General features: G+C 52.8%; 1 protein-coding gene across 1 annotated transcript in view; it reads right to left on the reverse strand.

The window, feature by feature from the left end:
- The window catches only part of LOC149521869 (guanylate-binding protein 1-like), a 125,701-nt gene that overhangs the window by 90,555 nt on the left and 7,515 nt on the right, over positions 1-27,631 (reverse strand). Inside the window, exons 2-4 of the mRNA XM_089772591.1 lie at positions 24,678-24,780; positions 5,147-5,239; positions 3,769-3,861 (exon numbers count right to left, since the gene is read on the reverse strand). Of these exons, the coding sequence (XP_089628717.1) occupies positions 3,769-3,861; positions 5,147-5,239; positions 24,678-24,780 (289 nt within the window). The remainder of the gene's footprint in view (positions 1-3,768; positions 3,862-5,146; positions 5,240-24,677; positions 24,781-27,631) is intronic.

Below are 27,631 nucleotides of genomic sequence, written 5' to 3' on the forward strand. Positions count from 1 at the left end.
CCACTCTGGACTAAATCAAGAATTGCCTCTCTTCTGGTGGGTTGCTGTACCAGCAGCTGCAAGAAGTAGTCATTTAAGGTATCAAGAAATTTTATCTCTGTATCCCATCCTGAGGTGATGTGTACCCAGTCAATATGGGGATAGTTGAAATCCCCGACTATTACTGAGTTTTTTATTTTGATTGCCTCTCTAATCTCCCTTAGCATTACACAGCCACTATCACTGTCCTGATCAGGTGGTCAATACTACATCCCTACTGCTATAGTCTTATTTTTGGAGCAAGGAATTAGTATCCATAGAGATTCTATGGAACATTTTGGCTCATGTAAGATTTTTACTTCATTTTCCAGTCATTAGATACAGAAGCTGATTTAAAGGACAGGTTACAAACCACAGTTAATAGTTCCACAATTTCACATTTGAGTTCTTTCAGAACTCTTGGCTGAATGCCTTCTGGTCCTGGTGACTTGTAACTCTTACGTTTATCAATTTGTTCCAAATCTTCCTCTAATAACACCTCAATCTGGGACAATTCCTCAGATTTCTGACCTAAAGGAATGGCTCAGGTTTGGGAATCTCCTTAACATCTTCAGCCATGAAGACCGAAGCAAAGAATTCATTTAGTTTCTCCTCAATGACTTTTTCATCTCTGAGTACTCCTTTAGCATATCAGTTGTCCAGTGGCCCTACTGGATGTTTAGTAGGCTATGTACTTCTCGTGTAGATACAAAAATTGCTATTACTGTTTGGCATTCCTAATTATATTTTTACACTGTATTTGAGAGTGCTAATGCTCCTTCTATTTTCCTCTTCATGATTTCAATTCTACGTTTCAAACAATGCCTTTTTATTTCTCACTGCTTCTTTTACTTGGTTGTTAAGTCATACTGGCTGGCATTTTTTTAATTCTCTTACTGTATTTTTAATTTAGGGTATACATTTAAGTTGACCATCTATTACCATGACTTTTAAAAGTTTCCATGCAGCTTGCAGAAATTCTACATTTGGCCGTGTACCTTTTACTTTCTGTTTAACTAGCCTCCTCATTTTCCCCTTTCTGAAATTAAATTCCACGGTGTTGGGCTGCTGAGGTGCTTCTCTCACCAGCAGAACATTCAGAAAATTCTGTTCATCTGTATCACTAATTCTATCTCTGTTCAGTTTGATTTTGTGAGAAGGAATTCCATTCCTGGCACGTCCCATTTCCCTGACACAAACCAACCACTACCTCGCTTTAAGTTATCATATGAGGAAGCTGTGTAACTAATTAGATGATCCTCACACTTACAATTTAGGGGGAGTAGTTTAATAGACAGGTAGACTCTCTTAAATATAGAGTCAAATAGTTCTTAACCACCAGATAACTTGAATCAAAATGCCACCTTTTTAAGTGAAATCAGAAATCATTAACATTTGTTAGAAATATTGAAAACAAAGTAGATAGAATAAGGGAAAGTTTTAAATGATGCTTTTTTGCTTGCACCTGACACAAGTGTATTTAATGGGGAGGATGCTTGGGGTTCAGGCAGTCTGGGACTGGGGGGAGGGCACACCCAGAAAGCCACTCTCACATGTCTGGTGCTTTTGTCTCTTTTCGGCTGCTTTTGTGAGATGCAATCCCATTCCAGGCACATCCCATTTTCCTGGCACAAACTAACTTTAAGTTATGATACAAGGAAGCTGCACGCTGAATACGGTGTTCCTAGTACTTACCATTGAGGAGGAGACAGAGTCACTTTCCCCACTATATTATAAAATATTACTTTTCCACCTGCTCTATTACATCAGAATTCCGCTCTCTGGAGATCTGCCCTCAATGACATGTGTTAAGATATTGGGGTATGTCTACACTAGAAAGTTAGTTCGAACTAACGGACGTTAGTTCGAACTAACTTTCCTATGCGCTACACTAGCGCTCCGCTAGTTCGAATTTGAATCGAACTAGCGGAGCGCTTAGTTCGAACTAGGAAAACCTCATTTTACGAGGACTAACGCCTAGTTCGAACTAGCTAGTTCGAACTAAGGGCTGTGTAGCCCTTTAGTTCGAACTAGTGGGAGACTAGCCCTCCCCAGGTTTCCCTGGTGGCCACTCTGGCCAACACCAGGGAAACTCTATGCCCCCCTCCCGGCCCCGGACCCCTTAAAGGGGCACGGGCTGGCTACGGTGCCCGTGCCAGGTGCAAGCCTGCCAGCACCCAGCTAGCAGACCCTGCACCTGGCACGGCACAGAGCCACCCACCCGATGCCTCCCAGCCCACCCCCTCTTGCCGGGACCAGGCTGGCGGCTCCCGGGAGCTTGCCCTGGACCGCAAGAGGCGGGCACCTTCCTGGGCTAGTGCGGACATCGTGGACCTCGTCCACGATCTCCGCACTAGGCACAGGAAAGTGGCCGTCTAGGGCAGGAGAGCTGCCAGCCTGGCCACCCAGGAGCAGGTGTGCATGAAAATCAAGGGGGTCCACTGAGACCCCCGACCCTGAGCCCTGAGCTTACAATGGCCGTCCTGGGTCAGACCAAAGGTCCATCTAGCCCAGTAGCCTGTCTGCCCACAGCGGCCAACCCTAGGGACCCTGGAGGGGATGGACCGAAGACAATGACCAAGCCATTTGTCTCGTGCCATCCCTCTCCAGCCTTCCACAAACTTTGGGCAGGGACACCACTCCTACCCTCTGGCTAATAGGACTCCATGGACCCAACCTCCATCACTTGATCTCACTTCCCTTTAAACTCTGTTCTAGTTGTAGCCTTCACAGCCTCCTGCAGCAAGGAGTTCCACAGGTTAACTATTTGCTTTGGGAAGAAGAACAACTTTCTGTTACTAGTTTCAAGCCTGCTACCCATTCCTTTCCTTTGGTGTCCTCTAGTCCTTCTTTATGGGAACTCATGAAGAACTTTTCTGAATGCACCCTCTCCACCCAACCCCTGCTTTTAGAGACCTCTATCCTGTCCCCCCTCCGTCTCCTCTTTTCTAAGCTGAACAGTCCCAGTCTCTGTAGCCTCTCTTCATCTGGGACCTGTTCCCAACCCCTGATCATGTTAGTTGCCCTCCCCTCTCCCAGCCTTTCTCTTCCCCTCTCCCACCTCCTTTTCCCAGTCTCCCCCAGTTTTGTTCAATAAAGACAGAGTCAATGTTGGAAGAAACATTAGCTTTATTTTGTACATCAATAAGAAGGGGGGCTAGGGAAGGGCAAGTGGAAGAAGGTGAGGGAGGAATGGGGCACGAGCCCCCGATGGGGAGGACTGGGCTGGCTCTGCGGGCTTCTGGGGGTGGAAGCTCTCCTGCAGCCCCCCAATTACTCCCTCTCCCCAGATGGCAGCCTGCGGCAAGTGCAGCCGGGCTGATGGCCGAGTGGTGTGATGTGCCCAGTGTGGGCACTCAGGGCACTCCAAGCCAGAACTTCTTTGCAAGCGGGGCACCCCTTAGAACTGTGTGTCCGGGGTGGGGGTCGGGACCCTTTAAGCGCAGCCCTCGGCTAGCCTGAGACAGTATCTCCACGCTCTAAGTCCTCCTTTTATGCCCTGCCGGCACTGCTTCCGGCCATCCTTAAGCCCTGTTCAGAGTCCACTCAATGTGGACTTACTAGTTCGAACTAGCAAAACGCTAGTTCGAACTAGTTTTTAGTTCTAGATGCGTTAGTTCGAACTAGCTTAGTTCGAATTAACTAATTCGAACTAAGTTAGTTCGAACTAGCGCTGTAGTGTAGACGTACCCTTGCAGAAAAAAATGGTAGAATAAGGGGATGTTGTTGATCGTGTATTGTGGTTTGTACCTGTTATGATTGATGGTACTTTCTCCTTGTGGCCCTTTTTAGTCTTCATATCTTTTTCCTCTTTCTTACCACCAAATTTCCACTCAGCTTTACCTGGTACAAATAAAAGAGTTTGTATCTTTGACTCAGCTGTTGACATTCTCACAAACACTAATGACGCCTATTGCCTCAACAAAACATCTTGGTTCACGAGAGACTCACTGTCATATTCTCTAGAGGCAGAACCATGCCTATGGGCTGAAATTGCCTCCTAATTTCAGGAAATACGGCAGGAGTACTGGGCCCAAAGGAATGGTGGGGAGGCAATGCCTGGAAAGGGCGGGGCCTCCAGCAGATGGACACTTTGGGATCTAACTTCCACTCCCCGCACTTCAGCGCTGCAGAGAACATGCACCCTGCACAGTTGCCACGGAGAATCTAATGCTCACACTTCTCTCGTTCCTTTCCCTCCTGTAATTCTCCTCCCTTAACACAGGTTCTTTCTCACCGCCATTCTTTGTGCCACTCAGATACCAGCTTCTGCAGCACTGTGATGGACCAGAAGTTTTACCAGCCATTGCTCGGCTACTTCCCTCCATTCATTTGTACTTCTTGGAAAATAATAGTAAATGTTCCTGCTTCATTCAAACCATGGCTCTGAGGCGGGGCTGGCATTGAGGGGTGCAGTGTGCAGGCTGCCCAGGGGAGAGAGGACCACACCAGCTGTTTCTCACTGCAGCCCATTGTGGAAGGTCAGAAGCACCTCTCTGTTGCAAATGCAGCTTCAGCCGATACAGACCGGGGAGGGTGCAAATCCCCCTGCTGAGGCAATTCCAGGTTCCCTGCCCCACGTTCCCCAGGGCAAGAGAGGAATGCAGCAAACTGCACACTGTCCCCAATTCCCTGCTGAATGGGAAAGGTCAGCAAAGTTCCTCTATGAATGGAGGGGGTGGGAGCCTCATTCCTTGCACCAACCCAGACCCTTTACAAGTGTATTTAATGGGTGGAATGCTTGGAATTCACCCAGTCCCGACTGGGGGCAGGACACACCCAGACAGCCACTCACACGTGTCTAGTGCTTCTGTCTCTTTTCGGCTGCTTTTGTGAGATGCAATCACATTCCAGGCACATCCCTTTTTCCTGGCACAAGCTAACATTTCCTGATTGTAAGTTATCATACGAGGAAGCCGCATGCTGAATACAGTGTTCCTAGTACTTACCATTGAGGAAGAGACAGAGTCACTTTCTCCACTGTATTGTAAAATATTATTTTCCCAGCTGCTATATTACATCAGAATATTGCCTTTTGCAGATCAGTCCTCAATAGCATGTGTTAAGATATTGTAGAAAAAGTTGATAGAATAAGGGAACATGGTTCATAGTGTATTTTGGCTTGTACCTGTTATGATTGGAGGTACTTTCTTCTTGTGGTCCTTTTCAGGCTGCATATCCATTTCCACTTCCTTAACATCCAGCTTCCTCTCACCTTTACCTGGTACAAATAAAAGAGACTGTATCTTCTTCTGAGCTGCTGACATTCTCACAAACACTAATGATGCCTCTTGCCTCAACAAAACGTCTTGGTTCAGGAGAGATATGCCTTCATATTCTCTAGAGGCAGACCCGGGCCTATGGACTTGAATTGACTCCTATTGTCAGGAAATAAAGCAAGAGCACTAGGCCCAATGGAAGGCGATGCCTGGAAATGACAGGGCCTTCAGCAGAAGGGCAGTTTGGGATCTAACTTCCACTCCCCGCACTTCAGCATTGAAAGGAGTGTGTGCCAAAAGCCATCCCTTTGATCTGTGTCTGCCTCCCTCCAAGCTAGGGCCTGGCCAGTGCTGTTTCTCTGGGGCACACCCATATGGGGAAGGAGAATGAGGCAGGAACCACAGCTCAGCCTGGGCTCAGGACAGGAGCAGTGAGCGGGAGTGGGGGCAGGAAGAAGGAAAGCCCTGAGCACGGGACTGGCAGTGGAACCCTGGTCAGAGGCCTGAAAGCCAGGACCCTGCATCAGGTCAGGGAACGGAGCCTGAGGGCATGGTTGGAAGGCAGGACTCGAGGGGGGGGGGGCTGGGAGGGGATCCCTGGGTAAAAGCAGAGATGCAGCAGCCTCCCCCCCCGCACCCAGAATTTCCGTGCCAAGGGAGGGCCTCGACTTCTTCTGACCGTGTGACTCTGTGGCACACAGTAATTACGCTCCTTAACCCACCACAACTGGTTGTTGGTGTGTGACGCGCTGACACTAACTTGCCACTCAACAGCACCCAGGGGCCTTTCTCTGGGAGCTAAACGATGCGGTGGTGGCTGTGGAATGGTGAATGCTGCTCCTTGAGTCTCTCCTGTGCATGAATCAACTCACCCTCTGCTGCCAGCACCATCCCGAGGCATTTCCCCCCCCCCCCCGGGTGAGTGATCAGATCGTGGGCCCTGCTGGCGCCTGCACAGAACAGTTTGGATTCCTGCTCCCCTCCCCCCACGATCCCCACTCCCACCCGCCCGCCCCTGAGTTTCTAGCTGCTCCTGCTATTGCGGCTGTGGGACAGGGATCCTTTGGGTCCTACAACCCTACGGCCGGAGCAGTGGGCACAAGGCGCAGGTGGCAGTGGGGATTGCAGAGGTGGTGCAGGGGTGGGATTGAAGCAACCGTCCTGCATGCTGCAGGCAACATGAATCCCCAGCTTTGAGAGCAGCAGCACAGGAGCAAAGGCGGCTGGGTACGTGGTTTCCCACCTTTAACTCTGAGCTGCTGGCAGCTGCCCTGCCTTCAGCGCTTAGTGGTCAGAGAAAAGCAGCTGCTGGCTGGGTGCTCTGCTCTGAAGGCAGCTCCATGACCAGCAGCACAGAGCTATGGGTGTCACAGAGCTACGGGTGTCATGGGGACGGTTTGGTGACAGGACTCCCAGGATCCCAATTCCACTACAGGCCTCTACCTCAAACATTGCGTTTGTCTGCCCCACTTTCCCACCACCTGCTGGTTTGCACCCTGGGCAGCTGCCCCTCCCCCTGCCCTGGCTACAGCCCTGATGGAAGCAGCAGTGTTTAGAACGGCAGGGAGAGCTCACGCCCCAGCACAGCAAACCAGCTTTTTTAAACTTACATCTCCGGCACGGTAAGTGCAGAGTTTGGGGCCAGGAACGGCCAAGCCTGGAGTTTCTGGAGCTCAGTCCCAGCCAGCTCTGGCTCACACGGCTCTTTGCTGACCTACCACTGGTTGGTTATTTTCCCCTTTCAGAGCATGCCCGTTCCTGTTCCACTTGACCGATGTGTTCCAAGCAGGCCAGACATTCTTCCTGCCAGGGTCAGTTATCCCTTGTGCCAGGGTCGGGCGAGATGGCTGGAGGAGAAGGGTCTTATTGGATTGCAAAGAAGTGTTACAAGGATTCTCCCCCAACCTTTGGGGAGGATCCACTGAGCCCAGGAACTCTACTGATTATGGGGGAGAATCAAAATGGTCCAAACAAGGGAACGGGAAGGGGACACTGAGCAGAGAACCCTGCCGGCACCCACTGCTCCTCAAAGGTGTCAAGCAGATGCCACCAAGAGGACCTCTGCCCAGATCCAGGGATAAACAAAGCATCAGAAAAAGGCCCCAGAGTCACAAGAGACCCTCTCAGCCAACCTCTGTCTCTGGTCTTCTAGGTGACCATTCAGTGTGGACGCTATCTTTTGAAAAAGCAGATCTCTTTTTTGATGCACTTTTGTTGTGTAGATGCGCTCTTTTGGAAGATGTTTTTTCGGAAGATCTCTTCCAGAAAAGCTTCTTCTGAAAAAAGCCTGCAGTCTAGACATAGCCGAAGGGGGTGTGTCTAGATTACAGTGTTTTGTAGACAAAAGTGGACTTTTGTCGACAAAACTATACCTTGCATCTACACTACCGCCGCATTCTGTTGACAGTAAGTTGACAGAATGCGGCAGTTTTGTCGACAGCGGTAAACCTTGTTCTGCGAGGAATAACGCCTTTTTTTGACAAAGTTCTGTCAATGAGTGCATCTACACTCTCTTTCGAAAAAGTGGCTGCTTTTTAGACAGAACTGTTGTAGTCTAGACTTTCTTTTTCAACAGAGGCTTTGTTGACAGATACTGTCAACAAAGCTTCTGTCGAAAAAGGCGTGCAGTCTAGACGTAACCCTAGAGTGATACACACACCTAATTAAGAAACACAGACCCAGTGGATTATGACATTAAGATCGGTAGGTTACATGAGGCAATTTGTCCCAAGCACATTCAAGTTCTGCATATTTGTGTCCATAAGTCCATCTCATAAAGCATGGCGGGGGGGGGGGGGGAGGGGGGAGGAGAACCATCACACATCTATGGTGCATGAAGGAGAAGATGGGAGAGAAGTGCAGCCAATAATGCAATAGAAGACCCAGGAGCAGCCAGAGGAAGGGCTGCAGCCTGACACATGCTGGGTAAACGAGTGCTGCTAGAGGGACAGGAATAGGGAACATGGGGGGAGGGGGGGAGATCAGAGGGCAAGGATTGTACACACTCAGGGCTCAGTGAAGGAGCTGCCGGTGAGATCCCTGGCAGGCCTAGGAACTCAGGTGGCACTGGGTCTTGTGCAGCACCAGCCCCACAAGGAGGTCTGCCCCCTCGGTGGCTGCCAAGGACCAGGTGGCCAGCAGTACCTTGCAGGCCCATGGAGGCCCTGGTGGAAGACCAGCAGCCAGAGAGGTCAGTCAGAGGATTTCTCAGTTGCAGACAAAGGAGCTGCCAGTCGTATCTGCACAGCGCAGGAAAACTTGCCCCAACCTGCTCCAGGCCGGACTTTGCATTGTATAGGAGCCTGTGAGGGGCCTGGAGGTGGAAGACAAGGACCTGGGTGCACAAGCCCATCTGGCTCTGCCCTTCCTCCTCCATGGGAGGATGGAGAACCCTGCAGGGAGGGACCAGTGCAGTGCCAGCTGACAAAGTTCAAGAACCAGCTTCTGGCAGTTGGCCAGGACAAGGGGCTGGAGCCAGGGCATTGAGCTGGTGCCGGATCATGGACAGGACCAGCTGATTGAGCCCCAGAGTCCTCCCTCAGGGAGAGGCACCAGTGTCACCCTGTCTACCTCCACAAACCTCAAGGCCCCATGGCCTCTGAACCGGAGTGCCTGTGAGAATGGGAAACACCAAGACAAGGTGAGGCACAGGTAGGAGGAAGCTCCATTGTCACCCACTCCTGTCCACCAAGCAGAGCTCTTGCCTCAGTTCCCCTGGGTGGGGGAAGCTGTGAGTAGATGGCCTGACCAACGTCTCCTGCATTAGGTCTCCCAGGTCCTGGACCACAAGTGGAGTTTTGTCGACAAAACTATCCCTGAGTCTACACTGCCACTGAGTTCTGTTGACATAACATCGGCAGAAATCAGCAGTTTTGTGGACGGCTGTAAACCTTATTCTACAAGGACAGAAGGCATTATTGCATCTACACTGTCCTTTGCGTCTGCACGTCATGTCGACAAAGTGGCTTCCTTTGTCGACAGAACTGGATGTCGTCTAGATGCTCTTTGTCGACAGAAGCGGAAGTGCCCAGCACTTGCCTAAGCCCCAGGAACTGGACTCCCAGAACAAAATGTATCCCTCAGACTACAGGAAGAGATTATGCCACACACTCTCTCAAAGAAACTGGGGAATCATCTAATCAGCATCCCATACAACACACAGAAGAAAATCAAGGAGGAGCTCTCAATATTAGAGACTCTAAAAAAAAAAAAAACCCAAAACTTCCACACATACTTCCTCTTGGCTGGACTTTACCCAGCAGGCCACCTACAATGTTCACGTCACCTCCCTTCACAAGAAAAAAGACAATATACTATCCAAACTCCTACACGCCTACTCCTACACACCTCAGGATATTTCAATCCTGGCACCTTCAACTCACCTAGCAACATTGTCAACCTTTCCAACCACACTGTTAGCCTGGTGGAGGAATCTGTCCTATCTCAAAGATTTTCTTTCTGCCCCATCACCCCACAAGTATGATTCAGTTCTGTGGAAATCTGGAAGCCTATTTTCCCACATTTATAATTCCGTATAAAGGAATATTCCCAACACACCAATGAAGACACTGACCCTCCAGCTTCACCCCACTCCTTCCAATCCCACAAGAGGAAGGCATCTATGTGGACCACTCCTAACAGTCATAATGAGAGTCTTGATTCTTATGTCAGTTGCTTCAGCAATGTGTTCTGGCTGACATTGTCAGCAAACAACAATGTGTAACATCTAACCTCAGCCATGCAGAACACAATGCCATACACAGCCTCAAAAACAATCCTAACATTATAATCAAAGAGGCTGACAAAGGGGGTGCTCTTGTCATCATGAACAGAACAGATTATGAACAGGAGGCTGCCGGACAACTCACCAAGACCAGATTTTACAGGCTTCTCTCCTCTGATCCCATTAACGAATACCAAAGCAATTAAACCACCTGCTCATGACACTTCCTGCTACAACTCTGGAGCAAAGCTACAGAAACTCACCCTCAAATCCCTGATCAGGAATTTTGTATCTACTATCCAAGATACACAAATTTGGAAATCCCAGATTACCCATCATCTCAAGCATTGGCACACTTACAGCAGGATTATCTGCTTATACTGACTCTCTCCTCAGACCTCATGCTACCAGCACTCCTAGCTATCTTCGAGACACCACTAACTTCCTCAGGAAACTACAGAAAATCAGCAATCGTCCTGAAACAACAACCTCACCACCATGGACATAGAAGCTCTTCACACCAACATTCCGCTCAAGGATGGATTACTGGCTGTCAGGAACACCATCCCTGAAAACACCCTGGTACACCTGGTTACAGAGCTCTGTGACTGTCCTTACCCACAACTATTTCCATTTTGGGGACAATTTATATCTTCCAGTCAGCAGCACAGCCATGGGAACCCTCATGGCCCCACAATAGGCCAACATCTTTGTGGCTGGCCTCAAACAATGTTTCCTCAGCTCTTCCCCTTAGCACCTTTACTCTACTTATAATGCATTGATGAGATTTTCATTACGTGGACCCACGGGAAGGAGACCCTTGAAAAGTTCCACAGGGATGTCAACAACTTCCACCCCACCATCCACCTCAGCCTGGACTAGACCACACAAGGTCCACTTCCTCAACACTACAGTACAATTACACAACAGACACATTTCTACTTCTTATACCGGAAACCTACCGACTGTTACACTTACCTACATTCCTCCAGCTTCCATCCAAGAGGCATTTCTCAATCAATTGTTTACAGCCAGGCCATAAGATACAACCGGATTTGCTCCAATCCCACAGACAGAGACAAACACCTACAGCAGTGGTCTTCCACCTTTTTACACTGAAGATCTCTTTTTAAATCTCAGAACAAGCAAAGATCTACTGCCACACCCCTCCCCCTAACATCCCACCCCTTCCTTGAAGCCCCACCCTCTCTATTCTCCTCTTCTCCATCACTTGCTATCCCCTTGTACACGCTACACTGCCACTTTTTTCCCCAATTCTTCTGTAGGAAGAGGTTTTTCCAACATTTAGCCTGTGTAGACTGGGCCAATTGTCAGAAAAATCCTTTGTTTCGACAGCTCCCTTATTCCTCATAGAACGAGGAATATAGGGGTTACCAAAAGAGCATGTTTGCTCTTCCACTAAAAAAACAGAAAAACAAATGCATCCCTGAATGCAGAAGAGTTTTTCTGGGATATCTCCAGAATGCTGGAAAAACTCCTGCAGTCTAGCTGTACCCTCGCTGGGTTGAGACAGGATGGGGGTGGGAATGAGGGATTTGGGTGTGGGAAGGAGTGAGAGGTGCAAGTTCTGGGAGGAAATTTGGGTGCAGGAGGAGGTGGAGAAGGGGACACTGGCTCAGGGAGGGGGCTCCAGGCTGGGTCTGTTGGGGTCAGATGGAGGGTTGGGCTACTAAGCAAGCCACAGGCTTGTGGATGTGAGGGTGCAGGAATTTGGGTTGGGTTATGTGAGGGGCTATGGGCAAGGGGTTCCAGTGTATGATAGGCTCAGATCTAGGGTCTGGGGTGGGGTGGGGTGGGGTGCAGAAGTGTTATAATGCGGTGGCCAGATGGGGACTTGGCCCCAATTGGGGGTTTGTTGGCCAGGCTTCATCATATATATAGTAGCCCAATGTCTGTGACTCTGTAACGCTGAAATGCTGGCTGTTCCCTCTGGGTGGCACTGTTGCCTCCTGCCATGGTGCTTGGCAGACTTCTGCAGGGGTGCTGCATGGAGAGCATGGGGCCCAAACGTCTGCTTGTGCCGCTTGCTCCCACGCGGCGGCCTGGCTGAGTGGTGTAGAAGTCAGCCGAGCACCACAGTGGGAGGCAAGAGCGCCGCCAAGAGGGAACATCCAGGGAGCGGGGCCTGGACGAGTGTGTGTCTCTGACATAAGGAAAGGGCGCCGGATTCAAAAGGAGGAAAGCAGAGCAGACACAGAGGATGCAGAGGAGACAGAGAGGAGAACGGAGGAGGCAGAGAGGAGGCAAAGGACAGCAAGAGAGAGAGTGAGAGAGACACAGCAGGAGGAGGAGAAGAGAAACACAGAGTGAGGGATGGGAGGGGGAGAAGAGAAAGAGAGAGAGAGAGAGAGGGGGGCAGGAGGAGGACAAGAGCTGAGAGAGAGAGAGGGTGAGGCAATAGGAGGAGAAAAGAGAGAGAGGCTGTTTGTGCCGCTAGCTCCCCCATGGCAGTCCAGCTGAGTGGCGCAGAAGTCAGCTGAGTGCCACAGCGGGAGGCGAAAGGGGGCGGGGCGGTGACGTACACTCCCAGGGGGTGGGGCCTGGACGAGCGTGCATCCCCGACAGAGACAGAGGAGAGCGGAGAGAGAGTGAGAGGCAGGAGGGGGAGAAGAGAAAGAGAGAGACGGAGAGAGAGGCAGAAGGCGGAGGAGAGCTGAGAGAGAGGGGAGAGGCAGTAGGAGGAAGAGAGAGAGAGAAAGAGACATGGAGCGAGAGACCGGAGGCTAGGAGAGAAGACCGATGTGGAGGAGAGACCTGAAAATCCCAACTTATAATGGGCTAATTGGCTAGTTTTTAAATAAAAGACTATGTCAAACACAAAAAGTTTCTGCATTGTCTTTATTTATGAGAATGGTGGGGAACCTTTTTGAGTCAGGGGTCACTGACCCACAGAAAAGTCAGTTTGGGCCACACAAGGGAGATGCAAAAAAAAAAAAACCTCTCCTCCAAAAACCCCCAAGCCTCACTAATGTGGCCCCAACTGTGCTGGTGGGAGCACGGGAAGTGTTACTGGGAAAGGGTGTTAGTGGGTGCTGGGGCAGGGGACAGGGTTCTGGGGGGCAGGGGCAGGGGGAAGGATTTTGCAGCAGGGGTCTGGGTGCCAGTGAGAGCAGTGAGTCCCCTGCACCCGCCTCCTCCCAGTACTCCTCCTTCTTCCTCCCGCAGAGCAGGGAAGCCCCAGCAGGCGCCTCCTCTGGGGTCGACTCCCCACTCCCACAGAGAAGGGTATACATGGGCTGAACACCATGGCCAGCTGGCCAGGCAACTCTCCTCTTTGCTCCAGCCCATCTGCTCTGTGCTCAGCCTGGGGAGGCTGTGACACTCTCCTGCTGGACGGGAAGCCCTTCCTCTTTGCCCCAGCCCAGATGGAGCGAGGCGCAGCCTTCCTGGGCTGACCACAGTGCAGCTGCGCTGAAGGAAAGAGGAGCGACTGCCCGGTCAGTTGGCCATGGTTTTCAGCCCAGGTGAACCACACTTTACCTGGGCTGGAATAGAGGAGAAGCCACGTGATCAGCTCGAGTACAGCGCAGCCTCTATTTCTGCTGAACACCATGTCCAGGTGTCCAGGCAGCTTCCCCTCTGCTCCAGCCCACATGGAGCATGGTGCACCTGGGCTGAAAACCACGGCCAGCTGGCTGGGCAGCCACTCCTCTTTCCTCCAGCCCAGCTTCACCTCACTCCAGCTGAGCTGGAGCAAAGAGGAAGGGCTTCCTGGCCTGCAGGAGAGTGGTGCAGCCTCCCTGGGCTGAGTGCAGGGCAGCTGGGCTAGAGCAAAGAGGAAGGTGAATGCCAAAATGCTCCATGCCGGACTAACTGCACAGTAGAGGAGTCTCTGCAGGGTCTGCAGGCGGACAGGCCCTGGCCCCCCTCCTCCAGAGGAAGAGACAGAACCCCTGCAGAGACCCTGTGCAGTTCTGGCTAAAAGAACTCCAGGGCCATCATCTGGAGCTTGGCCAGGACCTCTGGGGCCTGAACCATGAGGAGCACATCACTGGCATACTCATTGTGACAGAGCAGGTTAAAGGACTTGGGGAAGGGGAGAGAGGCTGCTCTAGCAGAGGAAACAGCAGCAATCCCGGCTAATTAGGGGCAGCTGAGAAAGGGCACCTGCAAATAAATTAAGAGCCAGGTGAAGCTGATTGGGGCTGCCCTGGGGCCTCTTTAACTCCCCCCCCCCCCTCAGTGAGGGGGGGGGGAGAGAGAGAGAAGGAGAATGTAGAGGAGGAAAACAACCCAGTGTTAAGGAGACTCAGTGTGGAGGAGCAGGAGGAACAACCAGCCCTGTAAAAGGCTACAGGCGGAGGTGAGGAGTTGTGCAGAGGGGTGTTGGAGGTGTCCCCATTACCCCACCCTTCGGGACAAGAAGAGGGTTTCTGGTCAGCCGTGATTGGAAGGCCCAGGGACAAAAACTCTGCAGGTAAAGGCCCTGCTGCAGCCCTCAAAGTGTGGGACAGTGGGCAGAACAGTGGTCAGAGTCTCAGGAGGGAGACTGACCTTGCCATAGTGGATAGGACCAGCTGCAGCTCTGGCTATCGGAGCACTAACTCCATCACCCCCCTACGGAGGAGACAGAGAAAGGGCTCGATTGCCAGAGCGTACAGCTGGCCCGACAGCGGACACGCCTGACGTACTACCCACCCAAAGTTGACCAGCTCTGTCAGGGTCCAGTTGAGCCTGACCAAACACTCCGCGAGGGCATACAGCACCCATAGAAAACCCACAAAACAAGGCCTGAAGCCGAAGGCCTGCAGAGTGCCCAAGAGGTACCCTCTGTCGAAAGTCTTCTCCTGGTCCAGGGACAGGAAGGCAAACGACAGACTGTCCCTACACCCAAGCTCCAAGAGATCCCCGACTAGGTACAGATTATCAAAGATGCTATGGCCCGGGATGGTGTAAGTCTGGTTAGGGTCTATCATGTCTGCCAGCATGGATCACATTCACAGGAAGATGGCCTGTGCTACGACTTTATAGTCTGTGCTGAGGAGTGAGACAGGACACCAATTCCAAAGGTCACAGAGGTCCCCCGTCTTTGACACTAAGGCTAGCATGGCTCGCCTGCACAACAGAGGGAGGACCCGCTCTCCAAGAACTCGGCCCAGACAGTGATGAGGTCTGGGCCAAGGACATCCCAGAACACATGGTAGAACTCCACAATCAGCCCGTCCATGCTCGGGGTTTTATTGGTGGGCATGAGATGGAGGGCTTCTGAGAATTTGGCCAGAGTGAGAGGCAGCTCTAGCCGGACTCAGTCGCCTGTGCTGACCGTCGGGAACTCAGTCCAGAGCAATTTGCAGGCATTGACTTCGGTTGGATCCAGGAAGAACAAACTGGTGTAGAAGGCCCTGGCCCTTCCGTGCATCTCCTCTGGATCCATGCGGGCAGTGCCGTCCTCTGCCAAAAGGTATGTGATGTGCTTTTTTGACCCTCTCTTTTTCTCCAAGGTGTAGAAGAATCTGGAGCCGCTATCCATCTCCCTAAGGAGATGGATGCGGGATCGAACGAAGGCACCCCGGAGCTGGTGCTCCTTGAGGGCCCAGAGTTCCTCCCGCTTCTCCCGGCACACCTCGCAGAGGGGCGGATCCTCGGGGCTGGATACCAGGAGCTTCTCAAGCTTCAAAACTTCCCGTTCCAACTGCTCTCTCTCTCTCTGCCAGCTGGCACCCTGGGAGTAGTCACGGCAGAGGAGCCGGATGCGCACTTTCCCCACGTCCCACCATCACTATGCCGAGGGAAAGGCGGGTCACTGCCCCTGCCAGGCCAGCCAGAACTCCTGGAAGGACCCAACGAAGCCCGGAAAGTTATTGTTAAAGTGCCAATAGGCCGGCCCCAGCCTCTCCGAACTAAGAGAGGCTGTCACGGCCACCAAATGGTGATCCGTGAATGGGACCGGCCAGACACTGCAGGTGTGGGCTCATGCCAGATGGAACCAGAATAAATAGATGCGGTCCAACCGGGAGTGGCTCGACCAATCATCCCCCACCCAGACATAGGTGAAGGCGGTGGTATCGTCCAGGTGGTGGTCTCGCCAGACGTCCACCAGGGAGTGATGGTCCACGATCACCCTGAGGATACCTGCTGCAGCCTGGCAGTTTTTGACTCCTGCATAGTTCTGATCTTCAAGGGTAGTATTGAAATTCCCGTCCAGGACCAAGCAGTCGCGAGGATCTAGGGTGCCGAAGAAGGTGGCCACCTGCTGATAAAAGGTGACACGATCCAGGCCCACGTTCGGGGCATAGATGTTGACCAAGTTCAAAGTCAGCCCCTCCTCATGGGCCCGGACGTGCTGCAGGTGACATGGGACAACCTGAGCAATCCCCAGAACCTCAGGCCATAGGGCAGGGGAGAACAGGGTGACTACCCCGGCTGCGCAAACCCTGAGGTGGCTAAAATACACCCCAATCCCCTACTCCAGCTGCCAGCCAGCCTCGACGGCTGGAGTCATGTGGGTCTCCTGCAGGAAAATGACTGAGTACCCCCCACCCCCATGAAGAAAGGAAAGCACCTGGCTCCTGTGGAGATCCACCCTACAGCCCCAGGCATTTAACGTTGCAAAGATGGTGTACTTCATGATGAGGGCTGGGGAAGATCCTCGCGGGCAGGATGATCGTCGGCCTCCTGCAGGCCCCACAGCAGGCCACTCCCCGACCTGAAGGTGAGGAGAGCGTCGCAGAATTTGCAGACCCTCTGGTAGGCCGTGATAACCTGCCTCTTGGTCCCTCTCCCCTCCTGCAACAGGGCCATCATGGCCCCCAAGAGGGAATGGAAATCCCCCCAGTGCTGAAGAGCCAGCTCCACCTTCCCCTTAGTCCCGTGTGTACCCACGAGGAATTGGCAGAGCTTGGCCCCCAGCGCTGAGGGGGTGCTGGACCTTTCCTGCATCTCGGCCCTCAGATAGCCTCGCGGGCCATGGAAATGGGCAAAGAGGGATCCGATCCCCGGCGCAGCACTAAGAACGACAGCGCCACACTACCCGTCTCCAACCCCTGTGCCCTTTCTTGCCCTGCACCTCCTGCTGATGCTTGCTGGGGGTGCTCTTGGCAGCGCTGGCCCCCCCCCTTGTGATTTTTTTGGAGGGGGGCCTTCCCACCCTCCTTGTTGGAGGGGGGAGATTGAGCCCACAGACCACAGGCTCTGCGCTTCCCCCAAACGAGTGTCCAACCTTCCGAGGTGGAAGTGGAGGGCTGGTCAGCAGGGGCAAGGCCAGGGGGCGCAATGGTTTTTGAGGGGGATGGGGAAGCAAGGGAGGGAGGGAGGGGGGTGGGGAAACTTCCCCTTGGTGGGAGCCCTCTCCCTCGCCCAGCAGCAACCGCACAACCCTCTCCTCTTTGGGCCCCGCAGAGACAGATGGTTGGAGGAGGGGCAGCTGCGGAGGCCACACTACCAGGGGGGCCGGCAGTGTTAGGGACATGCCCCATCGCCCAGCAGAGGAAGCACCACGTCTCCCCTTTGAATAATGGACCTGGTAGAGGGCCCCCTGGTAGGGTACCATGAAGGATCCCTCTAATGGCACCCCACCACGCACCGCTGGCAGCAGCTGCAGGTGTACCTGCCAGCAGAAAGACAGGATGTGGTGGAGGGCGGGGTCCCTACAGCCCAACGGGAGGGGGCTTATAGTTGATATTGGCCTCCCCAGGGAGGGGAAGGCAGGCAGCAGAGCAGCATTGGGAAGGAAGGGAGGGACAGAAGTTAGGACCACCCATACGTCCAAGTCCTCCAATGGTTTGCACATATATACCCCCCCACCGCCAGGCCCCTCTCCACCACCTCCTGGGTGGTGGCCTCAGAGGCAAGGAAGAACACCACCTTGTGGTACATTTTGGAGGCCGCCACCATGGTCGAGGCCCCCATCCCTCTTGCCTATGACCTCACATATGTTTCAACATGGGGTGAGGCAGCGACCAGGAGGCAGCGGTTGCCGTGTCTCCTGGTCAGGGTGGGGAAGGGGCCCTGGCCACCAGGGATGGAGCTGGAGGCAGCAGTCAGGGCAGATGACATGGCGTAACGTGTGGGGGGGGCAGTGGCCACCTGGGCGTATGCTCTGGGGGGCTACAGGTGGATTACCCCCGGAACCAGTTAGAGGAACAGCAGGGGAAAGAGGGGGTGCGGCAGATGCAGGGACACAACATACAGGGAGGCCTAGGCCACGGGAGGCTTGGCCTTTTTGGCTGGGCCCTTGCCCTTCTTCCTCCCCTGGCCCTTTTTGCTGGCCAGAGCGGAGGGCTCACTCATATCAGGGGGTGCATTGGCTGTGGCAGGTGCGGAACCTGGGTCAGAGGTTGGGAGGGCATCCACAGCAGTCTGCAGGGTCGGTGGTAATGGGGGTGCCATAGGGTCAACAGGGGTGGGGGTTTACTCCATCATGGGGGGAAGATTGAGGGAGGCACAGATGACAGGGAGGGGGCAATGCTGAACCACTCCTCCCCGCCAAGCAGCAGGCAGGGGAGGAGGGCATCAATGAGGGGGATGGGGGGAAGGGGAGAGTATTGGATTCAGGGAGTGGCAACCAAGGAAGTGGGGGATTAACAGCCACTCCTCCCTGTTGAGGCTGCGGCAGAGGAGGGCACTATTGCGGGGGGGGGGGGGGAGGGAAGGGTATGTCAGGGTAAGGGAAGGTAGGGGGATGGGAAAAAGAAACCACTCCCTCCCGCTGGCTGATTGAAGGGAGGGAGAGCGCTAGCACAGGCGGGATGCGAATGGGGACCGAGGGGCCAGAAACCACTCTTCCCTGCAAGGCTGGACGCAGAAGAGGAGGGCACTGGCAGGATGGAGAAGGGAACGTGGTAGTGGGTGCAGGGCGGGGGCTGGCTCCTCTGGCTGCACTGGGATACTATGGGGGACTATGGGGCCATCAAGGGGGGTGAAATGTGCAGGGGGCCAACTTAAAAGGGGAAGGAAGAGACAGAAGTACAAGCACTCGGGGTAGGGGGCCAGGTACTCTGGGTAGAGGAAGAGGGCTACTGGGAGGCTGGGGGAAGGGATCTTGCTGGGTGAGCAAGGCGGGGCAAGGCAAAGCAAGGGCTGGGAGGCAGGACACATGCTACAGCAGGCTAGGCGGGGGTGGGGCAGGGCAGGCAAAGAGCTGTGCTGAGCTTCGGGAGGGGGAAGTAAACAAACTCTGGGACTGGGTGAGGCAGATCAGCAAACTCAAGAAGGGAGGGAAAAACAAACTGGGCTAGCAGGGCAGGTAATGGGGCAGGAGGCAAGCTGCTTAGACAGGGATGAGGGGGGGCTCCCCAGTCAAATGTAGCTGAGGGAGGGGGGCCAAGTCCAAGAGGGTGGGGAGGGAGCACTCCCACGAGTGTTTGTGGGGGCTCAACCTCGCCCAATGCTGCAGCAGTTCAGTCCCAGGTGGAGCGATGGGGCAGCTACCCCATTGAGGGGCAAAGAGGATGTCCAGGTGTTGAGGGATGGTGGAGGGGGCATTGGGGGTGGTGGCAGCAGGAAGGGGGGCAGCTGGACTGGGCAGAGGGCTCTTAGCTTTTCCTCCAGCCCCCCTTTTAACAGCTCAGTTTACCATCACCCCAGGAGCAGGTGAAAACAAACGCCCTCCACAGTTCTGGGTGATGGTCCTTTTCTCCCCCTCGGCAGGGCACAGCAGCAGCACCCGGTGGTGGTGGTGACCAGCAACAGCAGCGGTGTCCAGGGGGATTAAGCCTCAGCAGGCGGGTGGTGGCTGTGTAGGGTGGGGAGAGCTCCGGCTGCTGCAGGTGAAGGATAAACTTAATTGTTGTCAGTATGACCTGTGCTGTGACCTGGATGTTAAGTCTGGTCTTTGTAAAGAGGTACGTGCTTGAACACAGGTATACAAAAGGAGGGGACAGGTGAAACTGGTTTGAACCTGTTGTAAGGCCTGCAAAGGGACTGTGAGGGGACAAATGATGATTGGAGGGAATTTGGTGCAAAGGGGCATGACCTTTATATGCATGCAATTGTAAGTGGGCAGTGAAAGAGGGGTAATTACCAGGTAAGATAGTACAAAAGACCTTGCCTTTTGTTTGGGCAGTTGCAGAAACTTTGCAGGACCTTTTTTTCCTGAGTACCCTGGAGATTTTTGCCCTGGAATGCATTCCTGAATAAAGCTGGTTACTTAACTGGTTGCTGGGGACCAACCAGTTAAGCAGTAGTTCTGCAGAAAAGGACCTGGGGGTTACAGTGGATGAGAAGCTGGATGAGTCAACAGGGCGCCCTTGTAGCCAAGAAGGCTAATGGCATATTAGGTTGCATTAAGAGGAGCATTGCCAGCAGATCCAGAGATGTCATTATTCCCCTTTATTCGGCTTTGGTGAGGCCACATCTGGAGTATTGTGTCCAGTTCTGGGCCCCCCACTACAAAAAGGATGCGGAAGCATTGGAGAGGGTCCAGCAGAGGGCAACCACAATGATTAGGGGGCTGGAGCATATGACCTACGAGGAGAGGCTGAGGGACTTGGGTCTGTTTAGTCTGCAGAAGCGAAGAGTGAGGGGGGATTTGATAGCAGCCTTCAACTTCCTGAAGGGAGGTTCCAAAGAGGCTGGAGAGAGGCTGTTCTCAGTAGTGACAGATGGCAGAACAAGCAGCAATGGTCTCAAGTTGTGGTGGGAGAGGTCCAGGTTAGATATTAGGAAAAACTATTTTACTAGAAGGGTAGTGAAGCATTGGAATGGGTTCCCTAGGGAAGTAGTGGAGTCTCCATCCCTAGAGGTATTTAAGTCTCGGGTTGACAAAGCCCTGGCCGGGTTGATTTAGATGGGATTGGTCCTGCCTAGAGCAGGGGGCTGGACTTGACGACCTTCTGGGGTCTCTTCCAGTTCTATGCTTCTATGATAAGGGGATGGTTGGATGAAATAACAGGATCTTGGTATCTAATTGACTATTCATTATCAGTTGGAAATAGGTCAATGGAGGGATGATAGGAGTTGCTATAGGGAACTTTCTGGGTGTCTGGCTGGTGAGTCTTGCCCACGTGCTCAGGGTTTAGCTGATCGCTATATTTGGGGTCGGGAAGGAATTTTCCTCCAGGATAGATTGGCAGAAGCCCTGGAGGTTTTTCGCCTTCCTCTGTAGCATGGGGTACAGATCACAGCTGAAGGACTCTCTGCATGTTGGGGCCTTCAAAGTATTTGAAGGCTTCAATATCTGAGATATAGGTGAGAGGATTATTCTAAGAGGGGTGGTTGAGATTCTGTGGCCTGCACTGTGCAGGGGGGTCAGACTAGATGATCATATGGTCCCGTCTGACCTTAAAGTCTATGAGTCTATGAGAAGGGTGTCTGGAATTGATTTGGTAGGGGTTTTGGGCCCCCATCCGAACCCTCGGATTAAATTCTCCATCACAGGGCAGCAGGAACAGGGGGTAGAGGCAGGAGAGGAGGAGGAGCAGCAGCTGCACCCTGCTCCTGCTCCTGCTCCTGCTCCTGCTCCTTCTCTGGAGTGGGGCAGAGTGGCCGCCCAGTTACCCGGAGGAGGAGGAATCCCTCCGGGAAGCCATACTGGCAACAGATGGCTATACATTAGTGGTTAAGGAGTCTAGCTGAAATTGCCACTGCTCTTTAAACATGTTTTCCCCTTTGTCCTGGCAGCCTTGGAAGATGGTTGCACTGAACAGTGTCTTGTTTTGTCTTCAGACTTGTTCTTCCAAAACATTTTCAGAGTCCAAGCCCTTTCCCCCTCCCTGTCGCTGCTGGTTCAGGCAGTAGGCAATGCTGATTCAACTAAAAACCAGTCAACAGCAATCAGGGCGGGTATAGATGTGTTCATCAGTTGCTTATTAATATTCATTGTGTAGGAGTTCACCTTACTGAATTAGGTTTTAGGAAAAGTAGTGATAGACGTGTGAATTAACACACTAACATAGATCAAGGGGTATGTCTACACTACCACCCTAGTTCAAACTAGGGTGGTTAATGTAGGCAACCGAAGTTGCAAATGAAGGCCGGGATTTGAATTTCCCAGGCTTCATTTGCATGTTGCCGGGCGCCGCCATTTTTAAATCCCCGCTAGTTCGGACTCCGTGCCCACGGCTACACGCGGCACAGACTAGGTAGTTCAGATTAGGCTTCCTATTCTGAACTACCTGTACACCTCGTTCCATCAACAAAGTAGGCATGGAGTCCGAACTAGCGGACATTTAAAAATGGTGGCACCCGGCAGCATGCAAATGAAGCCCGGGAAATTCAAATCCCGGGCTTCATTTGCAACTCCGGTTGCCTACATTAACCACCCTAGTTCGAACTAGGGTAGTAGTGTAGACATACCCAAGGGGTGTAATTGGGGCCAAACTGTTGACACTCGGACATAGTGTGGAATGTCCAAGGTAAGCGTGAGTGGGCAATAAAGCAGCTCCCTTTCCCCCATCCTCTCCTGGGTCGCCGTTTCTTCTCTAACACCAACAATCTACAACTTGTCCTGGAAAATGACCCCTCACTCTCACAGACCTAGGGGGAAAGGCCAGTTCTCGCCTACAGACAACCCTCCAACCTCAAACAAATTCTTTCCAGCCACGCCGCAGTGCACGTCCATCATACTCCCCCAGGAACCCACCCCTGCAATCAACCCAGTTCCAACTCGGTCTACATATTTATACAAGTGACACCATCACAGGACCTAGTCATATAAACACGGCATGAGAGGCTCCTACAACTGCACATCCAAAAATGTGATCTATGCCAGCCATGCCCCTCTGCCATGTACACTGGCCAAGCCAGACAGTCTCCATGACAGAGGATTAATGGACACAAATCAGATATTTGAAAAGGTAACACACAGAAGCCTGTGGGGAAACATATTAACTTGCCCGGGCACTCATTGATGGGTCTCAAAGTCACCGTATTATTGCAAAACAATTTAAAAAAGCAGCTTGAAAGGGAAGCTACAGAATTTCATTTCATTTCCCAGTTTGGTACCTGCCACAGGAGTCTGGAGGCCCCCTACATCCCTGAGGAGAGGGGCATCTTCACCCTCGCCTCCCAGCCACGGCCCTGTCAGGACAGACCAGGGGCTCAACGAGCCCATGTGGCCCCCGCCCAAAAAGGTGCTGTGTCTTAGATGCCTGTCTACAAATGCAAGGAGTATCGGTAATAAGCAGGAAGAATTTGTAGTGTTAATAAATAAATACAGCTATGACATAACTGGTATCACACGCCCTAGATAACTGGTATCTAGACTACACCTCTCTGTCGACACAGAGATGTAAATTAGGCACATCGAAATTACTAATGAAGCGGGGATTTAAATAGCCAATGCTTCATTAGCATAAACATGGCCACCAATAAACCCTTTTTCGACAGATGTCTCAAAAAATGTTGCAGAGAACAGTACAGAACTGGAGCCCTGGCCTCTGGTGCCCTGGTGATTGGCTGGCCGTTCTCAGAGGACACAATTGGTTCTGGCCAGACAGACAAGGGGCTGCAGAGGGAGACCCGGTGACTGGCCCAGCTTGTTTCAGCCAGTGGAGAACATTGGATGGGAGGGAAGGCAGAGAAGAGAGAGGCCCAGGTGACACTGTTTCCTAGAGAGAGAGAACTGCTGTAGAGGGGCTGTTGCTGGGAATATGGGAGGCTCTGTTGGAAGACGAGGCGCTTCTGATCTGGGCAGGGAGCAGAGCAGGCAGAGCCCACCTCACTGCAGGGGAGACTCAGATGTGTTACACTGTAGGATGGGGAGGGGGAGCGACAGGCCTGAGGGATCCTTTGCTGCGTTCAAAACTCCATAACCCCTCCTGTTGGGTGCTGGCTGGGAGTCGCTCTGGGCTGGGGAACAGGGCTGGGCTAGTCCCTTGGGAGGGGAGGCCCTGGGGGTCCAGAAGGAGGGCCCCTCCGAAGGGGCTTTCAGTGGACACAGGCGGTTAAAGGCCCTGAGAGACAATGTCCTGGAGGCAGAAGGGTGGCCCCCCCAGGTGAGAGTGGTCCCCCAAAAGAGGGTCGCCTCACTGGAGAGGACTCCCTGATAACGGGCTGCTGCACTGAAGAGGAGGGTCCCGTCTCCTCTAGACAGTGCTTGCTCCTGCTGTGAGGGCAGGGGACTGGACTCAATGGCCTCTCGAGGTCCCTTCCAGTTCTAGGGTTCTAGGATTCTGTGATAAGCCAAGTGCCTGCAGCTTGTAGAGTCGTTGTGTCCTCTCTGCCCACAGCTGTGTCTCTGGGTTCCACCTGCACATCACACCTCAGTGACCCAGAACAAAAGCCGAACCTTCTCTGTTCTCTCTCTGCCAGGAAAGGTCGCCTGCCCGAAGGCCTTTGCTATTGCCACAGCCTGAACAGCCTGTGCCCTGGGGCGCCCTTGCTAAAGTCTCTCTCCACCCCAGCCCGCGGTGGGTTCACCTCATCCCCTTCACACAGCTCTAGGGCCCGTCCTCTGTCCCACACACGACCTGCCCTCACACGGCCCACGGCAGGATTTCCCTGGAGTCACAAATACAGTTTTTCCCACACTAGTGACTCCACAGTGTGGGGGACCCGTGTCCCTCGCCCAGGCCTTGCAGGCATGAAGGTTCTCGAGCGCTGAGGGATGAGGGGGCGGCAATTCCCCCGGGAGGCCGGGCTCCCTGTGCAGCAATGGGCGTTCCTCACCAGTCACCGTGACACAGGGGGCCTCCCACGTGTCCTACAGACCCAGTTGCCACCCCCAGAGTCGTCCAGCAGCCCCCGGCAGGGCACAAGGGGCCGTACCTCAGGGGGAGAGACGGGGTTTGTCCACTCTCACCCCAACGGCAACTCACCTGTCCGGCGCTCAGCTTCCCCCGTCAGGCTGCAGGCAGCAGTGAGGTTGGTGGCAGCTTTTTCCATCTTGTTCTCCATGAACTGCTCCGGCACCGGCTCTGCCTGGGAAGAGGAGACCACACAAGTGCTTAGCAGTGGGCACTGAGCCACTCCTGATGGGCCCAGCCTGCCAGTCTCCCAGGGGAAGGCAGCCGGTCGGGGGACTCCAGACACCGACTCCACCGACGCAAATCGCCCCCAGGCTGTGTCTGAAGGGGGTGATTGGCAGGGGACGGGGCACAACTGCCCAGAAAGTCACGGCCCTGCCACTGCTCTGGTCACCTGGTGGCTCTGATCCCAGCTCTCACAGCAGGAAAACGCCAGTTACCCTGATGCCCAAATTCCACCCCCGCCCTCAGTCAGTGCCCCTGACAGCTCAGCTCTGTGCTCTCTCCTGGGCAGCGGGGGCAGCGTTAGCTCTGGGACAGTCGGTCCCCCAGGTACCATCACAGCGAGGGACCTGGGTGACTCGCAGCCGAGGGCAGAGACTCTCTGGGACAGTTGGTCCCCCCAGGGTAATATCACAGCGAGGGACCTGGGTGACTCACAGCCGTGGGCAGAGACTCTCTGGGACGCCGCCCTGGAAACAACAGCTTCAGAGGGTATGAGATCCCCAGGCTCAAAGGCACCACAGTGACCATCTGCTTTGATTTCCTGTGGGGCAAAGGCCCCAGAACTGCCCTGAGCATATTCGTTAGAGAAACACCCCAGCTTGGTTTAAATATCTCCAACAATGGAGAATCCACAACAGTCTGTGGCAAGTGGTTCTGTCGATCAGTTCCCCTCACTGCTAACCCACTGAGCCATATTTCCAGTCTGAATTGTCTCGCTTTGGAGAAATATCAGGTAATTACAGTAGACTTCCAATAACCTGTCACCTTTGGGACCTAGGTGGTGCCGGATTATCGGATATTCTGGAGTACCAGGAGTTAATATAAGGGGGCATACTCCCAATCTAATCCCCCCCACCACTACCTTATGCTTGGGTCCCGGAGCTGATGGTACAGCCACGCGACTCCCTCCAGGCGGCACATGCACTGAGCAACCGGATTTTCAATCAGCTGGCCGGGACGCTGTGCGCAACCCATTCCCCCTATCCTCTCCTTCCCTTTCCCAGAGCCAAACACCTCCCCTCCCTGCTGTCACCCAATTGCCCTTCTCCCCCAGTCTTATGTCCAGGTCCCAAAGTATCTGCCTATGCTCAGTGGCCAGCTGCTAGCATGTTCAGGCTGGACGCTGTGTGCGCTGGGGACCGTGAGCAGAACAGAGTGGGCTGTGAGAGTGCATGCGGCTCACAGTGGCCCAGCCATGAGAGCAGCTGATCTGAGCAGTTCTGGATTCCAGCTGATGCTGCACTATCAGGAGTGCCAGACGGATTAATGGAGTTTTACAGTTCTGTGAATTCCCACCCAACGGGGAACATTAATCTCCCTCTTTATCTTTGACTGTGGCTTTTCTGACTCCCCAGAGTTTCTCCTGATTAAAAATGTAACATCCTGTTAATGCATTTTCCTTTCAATCATTAAGCAGGTGCTGCCTGGGAGCCCATTGGTAAGGGATTCACAGGGGTGTTTCCAGAAATCCCAGCATGCCTCAGACACACACCCTGAGGACTAACTCACACAGGCGCTTTGAAGAATCCAACACTCCCCTCTCTGGTATATCTGAGCAATGCAGCACGTCCTTCCAGCTCCTGTTCTATGAACTGTCTGAGAATTTGCAAGTAAACCTGGTAGTTTATCAATTAAAACAAATGTATAATATTTTATACAGATATTTAACACATGATGTCAGACTGCTTTGTTCATTTTGAATGATCTCAGCAATGTGATGCAGACTCACAAAACTTCTCATACTGTTACAACTCACTGAGATCTTGTGCATTGGCCACGCTCAGACATTTTTTGTAGATATTCTTCATATCCCAAAGTTTCTTCAGCACCAAGAATTGAAGGAAAATGTTCTACATCAGAGAGTTGCTGGTAGAATCTTTTCAAAATGGCTGCCATCTCCGGTTCTAACCGTGATTGAAGTTAGGGTGCCCTCTCTCAAAATGGCCACTTGCTTTCACTGAGCATTTCCATATTTTAACATATATGCATTTCTGCAAAGTTAATTATTATAATTAATTTCCAGGTATACAATGCTTCTTTGGGGGATACTTATGTCAACCCCAGTGGTTCTATCTATTTATTTGACTTATGTTTACTTTCAATCTACCTCTAATATTGCTTTTGAAAAATACTTGTATATAGCCATTAGAAACCCAGAAAACACAGAGTTCAGGCTGTATTTTTAAATACTGGGACAAGCTCCACAATCACAACCCCTTAGATTTGCAGACATGAGATTTTCAGGATCTCTCTCTCTCTCTCTCTCTCTCAAACACACACACAATGTAAATCTTTTCCATTTGGGAACAGACCCCTGCTCTCTGGTAACACTTGCTCTTTGTGCTGTGACAGGGTCAGGCCAGAGGCGTAAGAGGGCAGAGTGGTGGATGAGAAATGTATTGGCTCTTGATTAAGTAAATCTCCATTCCCAGGGTAAACTAATAAAGACTAGTTTAGGGCAGCAGGATCAAACTTGCCAGACTCAATCGGGTCAATCAAGCACTTGGAGCCAATTAGGAGGTTTCCCTGGTCAGGGGAGCCAGACTATTCAGAATGCCTGGGGCAATTGAGAACCAGCTGAGACTTGGTAACTGGAGCTCCTCTTGAGTGAGTTCAGTGTGTGCTGAAGGAGCTGAGAGTGAGTGTGGTGGAGAGTCTGGGAGAAGAAAGTGCCAGCAGAGACCAGGAGGTAGAACCTGCGTTAACGAAGGTGCTGGGGTTGGTTTGGGGAAGTGACCCAGGTGTTGGAAGAAATATTTTCCCCCCCTTTGTCTTCAAAGACCAGGTCAGCTCCCAGGCTG

Source organism: Pelodiscus sinensis, chromosome 22, assembly GCF_052426305.1.
Source record: "Pelodiscus sinensis isolate ZL-2025 chromosome 22, ASM5242630v1, whole genome shotgun sequence".
NCBI classification, from domain to species: Eukaryota; Metazoa; Chordata; order Testudines; family Trionychidae; genus Pelodiscus; species Pelodiscus sinensis.